This window comes from Apaloderma vittatum, unplaced genomic scaffold (genome assembly GCF_000703405.1).
Source record: "Apaloderma vittatum isolate BGI_N311 unplaced genomic scaffold, ASM70340v1 scaffold39322, whole genome shotgun sequence".
Taxonomy (NCBI): Eukaryota; Metazoa; Chordata; class Aves; order Trogoniformes; family Trogonidae; genus Apaloderma; species Apaloderma vittatum.
Window position 1 is genome coordinate 33,863 of NW_009706096.1, and position 10,011 is coordinate 43,873.

Consider the following 10,011-nt stretch of genomic DNA (forward strand, 5'->3'; position numbering starts at 1 on the left):
AATAACTAAAAGGAGTGGAATTTTCACTTTTACTTTAATATGCAAACAGCTGTTGCAATCTCAAAGAGGAAGTAGAAAATGAAGAGGTTATCTAGAAGGGGAATTATTTATGTGGTGATATGAAACTACATTTGCGTGTTAAGGAGAGTCAGCACTTTGTCTACAAATGGCACTAATATTTCCAAAGCCATTTTTGGACTCCGGGAAAAATTAGAAATTGGCCATCACCTTCAGTGACGCCCAGACTGTGGCCTCAAAATGCATGTTGGGAAGCAGTAGGGGATATTCAAATTTCACGTAGCATCCCTGAAGGATGGAAAGAATCCGTACCAGGGTGTGCAAGCTCTGCAATGAAATAGGGAAATCACTTTGGAGTAACTATTTTACTTAGCTAGAGGTCTACCAATTCCATTATCACCATGTGTTTCTCTGTCCTGCTGCACAGGGCAGCTTGCTGACACATATTAAACACAACTCATTAAACCAGCTAGATCAAATACTGCCAGCAGAGAAGCCCTAGGCTGAGGGCTGCACTCACACCCTAACTGCACAACAGATTCATTTATCTTAATATGAAAAACAAAACCTGAGTTCAATGAGAATCCACCTCTCCACTGCCTCTTCTTTGGGAGAGCCATCAGAGGGACGACGCAGATGTATACACTGTTCTACAGCCAAATCTTAAGACACCTGATTTTCCCAGAAAAAAGCAAAACACTGCTTATTGACAAGACAAAGAGAGCAAGAAAAAAACTCAAGATAAAGAAAACATATTTTATTAAAAAATATAATTGTGAATAGGATTGTAATAAATAATTTTCATCTGTGTATGACCCCCCCCAAAAAGCTATGCAACTAACACAATGTAACAAACCAACAGGTCAAGAAATGGGATCCAGTAGCATAATCCCTCCTAATTTTCTTAAGCAATAACGTAAGCATGTATTTAATGTCCTAGAAGTGAGAAGGTTCTCTCTTCTATTCCCAAGATGAAGAAAAAGGCAGTCCAAATCAAGAGCTGTTCTTCCTGATTGTCTGAAGATTTGCATTATTGACAAATGGTAAATCAGAAGAATACCATGCAGTAACCAAGTAGTGCCAGGTATATCACAAGGAAATTAAATCCCCAAAACACTTATCAGAGAAAGAGATCAAGAAGCTCAATATTATCCAGTAATTTCAAAATTATAATTGACAAGAAGGTTACAGCATCTCTTTTAGGCTTAGCTGTGAGTAGCTGATGTTTTAAGCTCTACAGTAAGGACAGAAAATTCCCTGTCTGTATGGCATCTTGTCTTGTTGAACCCTTATCTTTGATGAAGACCAAAGTATTGAAAGAATTCTTCAAAAGTTAGAAAACAAAATGTCTGCAGGGAACCAAGAGTTCAGGTGAGAAAGAAAACCCAAACAAACTACAATTCAAGAAGATGGCCTGTTCAAGAACTAGCTATGGAATTCATGATGGTCATAGACCTAAAGTGCTTTACTTTAAAGATATTTTTAAGAAATATCTGACAGTGCACCAACTTGAGAAAGCAGAAACTTCAGTATTTAAATAACTCTATATCTAATCACATATCTGAAGCCTGAATACAAGGACTTCTTAGGCTATAATAATTCTATTAACTTTATCGCAGTTTTTTTTCAGTTGCAATGGCAGGGAAGAAGATTGCCATCACAGAATAAAAACTAAAAATGAATATCCCCCTTGATAGGCAGAACATAAAACATCTGAGCTGTCAAATCTTCACCACAGAGGAAAAAAGCTTCCACTACTTTCTCTAAGTCTTCTCAATTTGCATATCTGTAAAAGGAAGAATTACAAAATTATCAAATTACAGAATTATAAAGTCACAGAACACCTCATGGCTTTGGGACTCCCTCCTAGAGTTTGGAGGTACCAAAAAAAATTTCCTTCATTATCAAAATTTAAGATCTAAAATGAAGTTAATTAAAAGGTCAAATAGAAAAAAATTATGATCACGGGAGGAAATAAGGTGGTACTTCAGACACACTGGTGGAGAGTGCTCTTTAGCCAATACAGTGAAATTGCTGTGGCTTTGATCCTCCGTACTTTTAAGATCTTCTTTGAAACACTTTGAAGTAGGTTCGGTGCTCTGTCTGGCATTATGCCTAGCAGCATATGCCTAGGCCCCAACTCTTTGACTTGGAGATCTATACCTGCAGAACCAGAAGACTTACCTTTGTTGATGTTTACTACACTAAATTGTAGCAGGGAGGGATCTGGGATGTAATTAATACAAGAAGTGAGCAAGACTGTGAAAGAGCAAACTCAGTAACTTCACCCTTCTGTCCATACCACAGTACGTTTCAGAGATTTCAGATACTTAGTAATTTATTTTCCTGCTTTGCCCAGACAGAATTTCACAGCTTGAGACTTGCTTGGTTGGATGTGATGGTTTAAGGTCTCCCTCCCCAGTACCATCACCACTCCTCCAGTGGTGCTAGCACAACTGTTTCTGTGGCAAAAGTGTGAGCTAGAGAAAAAACTAATATGGTTTGCTATATATCTCCGCATCACACTTTCCTTCACGTGGCTTTTTATGTTTTTAAAAATCAGATTAATTATTTTACATAACTCCCAGTACACAATAAGTTATAACGGTGAGTTTGTAAGAAGGAGAATGGAAGACTGTACTTCTCTTGAAGGCTCTGTCTGTTGAAACAAGGGACTAATCAAACCAGGCATGAATCAAGGCTCTGATAATCATGGATGATTTACACTGTGTGCAATTTGCAATTATTTTTCCCTTTATAATTTATACTTACATTTCAGCTCTTCAGAAGAAGCATCTCTGCAGTCACGTGTATCCTTATCTTTTGACAGCTCTTTAAACAAACGACATACATGCAGATAACAGTCAGCATAGCTTAAACTTTTCATACAGTGACAAATCATTGTTAAAAACTGCTATCTCAGGCCATCCAGGAACTATGTGACTTAAACGCAGATGAGAAGAAGAGATTAATACCAATGCTGTGACATTCTCAAGTATTCTCAAGTGAGGTTTTATTAGGAAAACCCCCAATTGCCAGTATGAACTGACTTTCACACAGCAGTTTAATTTGCTGTCCAAAAAAAAACCATACAACAAAGAATTAAAAATAAATAGCCATAAGCTATCATAAGAGGAAGCTAAAGGATTTTGATCTCTTTCACTGTTAACATCAACTCCCTCTCTACTCTTCCCTCCATTTCTCACTGTTGTGGTGATACTGGCCATTCACTGAGCATTGCTCATAGCAAACAGCATCAGTATCTCAACAGGAGGGAGTAAAGAAAAAAAACAAACCCCCAAACTGCTAGGGAAGCTAAAGCTTCTACCTGTGTTTCTCTTGACAGGACCAAGCCCTCTGTCCTCAATGGTGTGACAAAGACCCTCAAGTGCACATTATAATACTGGAGAAAAAAGGATCATGCCTCAAATTGCTCAAATTGCAGCACAGTCTGCACCAAGATGTGCTGCCATCCTGAGGTGTATGTTCCAAGAAGCATGTCCCATCCTATCACAGAGTTTCCAAAACACTGCATACCAACCACTCTGTGCTTTTATTGTGCATACCAGGACTGCATCTGCTCCTCAAACAGGTATGCTTTTCTTTGGCATTTTCCGTTCAAGAAGTTGACATAATAATGAAAAGTCACTCTTCAAATGTAATTTACAGTTGTTACATAAATGAAAAGAAAGTAAAATGACAGTTTAATGAAAATCTGCAATGGTTGTCACCATTACAAACTAAATTCTCAAGCAAATATTTCCACAAGAATCACACTAAGGTAGATTTATGCCATATGTGTGTATTTGCTATTGATGAACTAGCCATATGTGTTCTGTTGTCCTGATCTGCTCTAGCTGAATGAAAATAAGAGAGAAAAATCAAAAAGGGCACACTTAGCATAGTGTAATCATTGGTTCTCAAAACACTCTATTTCTCCAAAGACTTTAAAATATGTTCTCCAGTGCCCCAGTCTAGCAGCTTCCTTTCCAATTGCCTTTCCTCATTCCTAAGGCAGAGCTTCATTGATATTATACACTAACAACACTAGAAAATACTTGCTCAAATGGTTTTCCATTGTATATTTTCACCCAGAATTTGAACATATTAGGCAAGAGGGAACAAGACGGGCATCACTCTCTCAGTGTTTTCTGAGGGGGGAAAAAGCCCGTATTCTGGGGACATTCCGTTCTGAAAGAATCATTTGTCTGGTCATCTAGGACAGCCTGGGTTTTAAAAGAAAAAACTGTTGCTATTAGTTTAGCTTCTGAAGCAATTAGTAGTTTACGATATACATACACACATATATATATGTAACATAATCATGATGATCACATATACATTATGATGTATACACATAAACAATAAATATTAGTCAAACAACCCAGGAAACTTCTGACTTTCACTGAAATCTCCAGGTGGGAATCTTACAGAAGGCAAGCATTTTGCTCTCCCTTCTTCCACTTTCATGTTATGCTTCTATTCCTATTCAGACAAATATATTCTTAAACATACAGTGTTATCTGCACGCCTTCTGCAGCCTATTGACATCGCCTGAAAGCCTGTAAAGCTTACCAACACTTCTCCCAGGACATGTTTCCATAGCACCAGTGGAGGAGTTGACCAAAACACTCAATATCCAACTTGCATTCTATCTTGTATTTATTTTATGGGACTTCAACATGAACGCTCAGTTTAAAGTTTGCTTACAGGTGGTTTTGTGTAATTTTCAGACAGAATCATAGAATGGCCTAGGCTGGAAGGGACCTTGGAGATCATCTAGTCCAACCGAAGTTAGGGATGTTTCTGGTTTTCACTGTTGAAAAGAGATCTGGCACACAGGAAAACCAACAGCTCTGCTGTACCACCTCAGAAAGTATACCTCTCAGTGTGGAAGGTTTTGAGATATCACCTGAGAAGACAGTGCAACTAGACTTTGCATTAGTTCTAGCTGAGTTTTGTGCTAGCTACACACATCTATGTGTCCTGTAAAATTCAAGAATTTCAAGAGAAGCATTTAGTAAACTAATTTGTTCAGAGTTTTGAAGCATTTCTGGTAGTACTTTAGAGAATCATGCCAGTATGATATGATAACGCTAAGAGCACTGTATCAGCTTCAATACATCTTGTAGTTTATCTCTGCAGACAACTTGATAAAAAAAAATGAGAAAAAAATAAATAGCTATGCAGCAGCTGAAAAAATCCACAAATTTGTTATATAGACAAGGAGCTACGGCCAAAACCAGAATGTTCAGCAAAAACACTTTCAACATTTTCAAATGAGTCCTATGGATGTTCTGAGATCTGCATGACTTTATTGTATCTTTTAAAGCAAAGAGTAAAAAATACCCCTGACTATAAAGTCCTCAGATACTCCTACTTTCCTCCAAGGAGAAAACAACCCAGAAACAATCAAACAAGGAAAAAAAAAGTAACAGCACTTATTTCAGGTTAAGCAACCTTTCAAACAGTTTTCTTTAATTTGGGGCAAAACATATTCTTTTCATGCTCAGATCTCCTAAAAATTATTTCTCCAAGTTTTTTATTTAGTTAGCTAGCAAGTGAAAACAAATTACCAGCAATGCTTGAACTCAAGCATACTGTGATGCTGAAAATGTCCAATTCAAGTCAGTGAAACAAACTTAAAAAGCTCAGAAGTTAACAAGAAAATGAATCTAGTGGTATGAAGCCACAGTGAGCATATTCTCACTGGTGGAAAAAAAAAAACAGAATCAAAACATTGGACATATCATTTCATATTCAGTCCACCATTTTTCTGATGTTTTAACTGAATAAAGATATATGTAGAATTCATAACAACTAGATCATTTGAAAAAATATGCAGTCACAGATCAGTGAAATTTTCAGAAAACACAGGAAAAAGAAACCTAAAAAAACTCCAAGGTTCTGTCTGCTCTCAGTATTTGGGTCCCAAATCACAAGGGAGGAATAGGAAACTTCCATTTCCAGTAGGTGCATAAGCTTTGCTTTGATGTTTAAATAGCTTAGATACTAACCTTACTGCATCATTACCTATAAGAAAAATGAATGGTAATAAGTGGTTTGTGAGGGGCTGACGACTTGTTCCACTCTGCTAACTTGCTAGTATTTAACTAAGTCAAATAAAGAAAAAGAAACAAACAATGTGGTAAAAAATTTGGTGGTTTCAGAATGAAAGATCAAAGGCAGACTTTTATTATCTCATTCCACTTCTGAGGTGATGAATTAGCAGAACAGATTTATAACTGAGATACACTGCAATAAATAATTTTAATACCTTTTCTTATGCAAAGCATAAATAGAAGCACTGATCCGAAGAAAGCAGTCACGATGAGAATTGCTCCAACAAAGCGTCTGCTGTCAGTCCACAGAACACCGTCAGCTGAATCTTCAATAAAAACAGGTGGGGGAAGACATTACATAATTGCACAAGCCTCTCCCTTTTCACCATATTATTTTTGCTCAGATATGGTAATAGCAGTTTAGATTGTGTCTAAGCGCAGGTGCTGATGGTATGCTTCACCATATCCCAATAAGGGAAAAAAAAGAACAGGATGTATTCTTATTTATCTTTACTTCCTGCATTCCATGTGATATTGTCTCATCATTAATCCTGCTTGTCACCACGGTACAAAGTGCTACATCTAGCTTAATTTTTCATCAGGACTACAGGAAAGAGCTGACTGAGAAAGAGAACAGGAAGTCCCTTTCATCTGGTAAAGCTTTGAATGCAAAGGATAACTGGGCTCCTTGAATCTCAGAGGTATTTTTTGTTAAAACCAATCTTGCCTGCCCCCTGCCTGGTGAAAGCCTGACCTGGCTTTCTCACTCTCAGCTGCCTGCTTCCACCTCTTGTCAGTCCCAAAATGTATGCAGCACAGGCATTTGTAAAACTCTGTAGTGAACAGGACAAAGGAAATAACCTGACCAAGTAGCAGTCTGATAAAGAGAAATACAATTTTTGAGTTGGATCAGGTTGAAAGCTTGTGGAAACCTATCAGGGTGCAATGGAGAAAGTAAAAGAGTAACCAAAAGCAAAAAGAGAAGAGGTGGTGCTCAGTTAAAAGGTCTAATGAGAAATTGTAGTGGTCTTCTCCATTCATGCATTTTTCTCAAATCCACATTTTTATGAGAAAAAAAGTATCTGTGTACAATTTGTTAAACTTAAGTATGTGTGTTCAAAACAAAGGCTGTAGTGGCAGGAAAAGCCCATATTATTGAAATTTATTTGACAGCTATCATCAGCAAAACAGAACAGTCTTGGAAGGCATATTTAATTTATATGGGAGGACTTCATTTCTAGGCACCAGACTGTATGATTTTCAAATAAGGAAACTTTTTCCACACTCAATTTTCACATAACTATAGGTCATGCTAAATTCCTATCACTGAATTCCAACCACACATGCATGAAGAACAAGTTAGTGGAAGTGTACACTGGTAGCATAGCTTAACAACACAGGTATTTCATTTTAGCCTTTTCAAAATTAGACAGGAAAGAGAAATAAATCATGACCAATTCAGCTGAGACAAAATGACATAGTACCTCAAAATGTATGACCATCAATGAAATTTAGAAATGCTACCTGCTATGTGCAAAATGGCAGATGTATTTTCTTTCAGCTCTTTATTCCAGAATACACAGTAAAATATCTCATCAATTTTGCTTTTGATTGTAAGGGTACTTGTCACACGATACAGCTGGTCACTTCCAGTTTCGTAACTTGTGTTTGCCTTGTCAGTCAAATCTTCATATTCTCTGTTTTGCCATATCACTTCAGCTTGTGGGTATCCTTCTGACTGACATGTCAACTTCCATTCATCGTCTCCTGTGCTCACTACTCCTTGGGTTATAGTTCTATAAGGAGCTAAACAAATGGAATAAAATGATTACTAGCAGACAGCTAGAAGAGCAGCATATATTAGCAAGACATCTTTTCTTTATCTCGAGCCTCTGAGTCAGGCTTCTGTACATCAGCTTGCATTTTGCAAGTAATGCTTTTGACAGGAAAATTAAATACTACCCTCACGTCTGTAACTGGAGGTACAGGATTTATTACAATTTTGACACTGTTTAAAAAACTGCATTAGCTTTCTAGTCTTCATCTTGTCTAAATGGTTTTGCAACACCATCACTCATGTGTCATTATGGGAAATAAAGGACAGAACATGGATTCAACCCAGACAGAACCACAAAGCTATACAACTGCACAAGGGCCATGAGGCAGCTCCTGCCCCTGGACAGGTTTCTTTAAATGCAAACAAAGACAAGTCTTACATCAGGGACCCCTCCGAAATCTTTTAACAGTATCAGACAATATTAAACCTCCTGCAGTAGCACACTCACCCTTAACTTTCAAACTGATGGTCTTGTAGTCGGCTCCACCATAGCCAATAACACAGTGGTAAAACCCTGCATCTCTGAGCTTCACATCACTGATCTGAAGGAGAGACTGTCCCAAGTTCAGATTCTCTTTCAACAATTTTATTCTTCCCTTAAAGTCACTGTGCTGACTTTTGAAATCTTCCTCTCCTTTAAGAAGTGAGTAAACCTGCTTCTTTAACTCATCTTTCTTTTCCCAGCTGACACTTAGATCTCTAAACTTTAATTTCCCATTCACAGGAAATGTGCATTCCATCGTCACATTCTTCCCATATTCCACAATGTAAAGTGATTGAGGAGCTTCAACTGTGAATAAAGCTGAAAAACAAAATTTGTAAGAAACCTTAATTTCCCATCTAATCTTTGAAGTCATGTCTTACCATACACCTAGGACATTTTTTAAGGACCAAAAGTATCTGCACTGTTCAGAAAAGTTAAACCATTTTGCATGCACTTGCCCGTTTGGGACAAACTGGGCTATTTATACTTGCATGCTTTGTGCTCATGCTGTGTGGTGTTGTACTAAAAATAGGCATATGTGTGTGAACAGCTGTTACTTTTTGAACGATACCCTAGTAACAGGAAAATTTTAGTGCCTTGGGTGGGAATGCTCTGTTTATATAAATGTCAATTGTTTTTACAGACAAAGGTCAAGAATACATGACAATTTCCAAGTTTCACAGTGCCAATGAAGCTTTTCATGTAGTGCCAATGGTACCTTGTCTGAAATGCTGTCTATGCTGAAACACTGGCAGGGATTTCAACCTGGCACTGCATCAAAGCACACAGTGTATTAAGCACACATGTCTAGTTTAACGTAAAAGCAGGCTAAGATATTTTCATTTAAAACATTAAAAAAAAAACCAAACAAACCACATGCTGGCACCTGAAAGAAAACTGAGGAATTAACACTTGTCTGCTTGTACAGGAACAGAAAAAATACTTAAACAGGTCTACTAATTCTTATGATTCAGCTTCTTACCATTTAGGAAATGCCAGTAGAATAAGAATACATACAAAAGCAAGGGCTTTTCCATGATGTAGATAGAACCTGAAAAGATAAAATAATAGACAATATAAATATCTGCTCATTTTCTAACTTGCACCATAAAATACACTTTGTAGTAACTCCACACAAAGAACTGAAGAGAAGGCACTGAATCCCTCTCTAGCCAAAAACATTACGGAATTGCACTTTAACTACAGTAGATGATCAGACAGAAAACTTCCAGCATGGGTCCAGGAAGAACAACTCATTTTATCTGCTTTAAACATTTGTCCTTGTTAATGGCAAAATACATACTTTATCACTATCTGTCAATTAGTAAATAAATACTTAAAAATACCAAATTTTTCCTTTAGACTGTAGCAGGGTGTGTTTCTCCTGCTAGGAGGAGAATGGAGGAGCCTTCCATACACATTCAGCAGAAGAGATAGAACCTAGTTCTTCCCCAGCTGTTTGCCTTATTTTACCATACTGTGAACACTCCCATTTTCATAACACCGCTCTCACAGTACTTACCATGGGATTCATGGGACAATTTATGCTACATAAATTGTGCACAGAATTAATCAATGAGTATTTCACAACAATGCCTTTGTAAAACACT

General features: G+C 37.3%; 1 protein-coding gene across 1 annotated transcript; it reads right to left on the reverse strand.

Moving 5' to 3' along the window:
• Nucleotides 1-1,781: 1,781 nt before the first annotated feature.
• On the reverse strand, nucleotides 1,782-9,438 carry CD274 (CD274 molecule). The gene is made up of 7 exons (XM_009865645.1): nucleotides 9,384-9,438; nucleotides 8,366-8,719; nucleotides 7,605-7,886; nucleotides 6,296-6,406; nucleotides 3,825-3,875; nucleotides 2,791-2,850; nucleotides 1,782-1,804 (listed from the first exon to the last, which is right to left on the reverse strand). Exons 1-7 carry the CDS (start codon nucleotides 9,436-9,438, stop codon nucleotides 1,782-1,784), a joined length of 936 nt encoding a protein of 311 aa, XP_009863947.1.
• Between the last annotated feature and the right edge of the window lie 573 nt (nucleotides 9,439-10,011).

Excerpts from the sequence above, each read along its gene's own strand:
- CD274 (XM_009865645.1), bottom strand. The coding sequence starts at position 9,438 with ATGGAAAAGCCCTTGCTTTTGTATGTATTCTTATTCTACTGGCATTTC. Across the intron at positions 8,720-9,383 it reads CTACTGGCATTTCCTAAATG|CTTTATTCACAGTTGAAGCT; the intron begins GTAAGAAGCTGA and ends TTTGTTTTTCAG. Across the intron at positions 3,876-6,295 it reads TATGCTTTGCATAAGAAAAG|CTAGAGCAGATCAGGACAAC; the intron begins GTATTAAAATTA and ends ATTTTCATTCAG.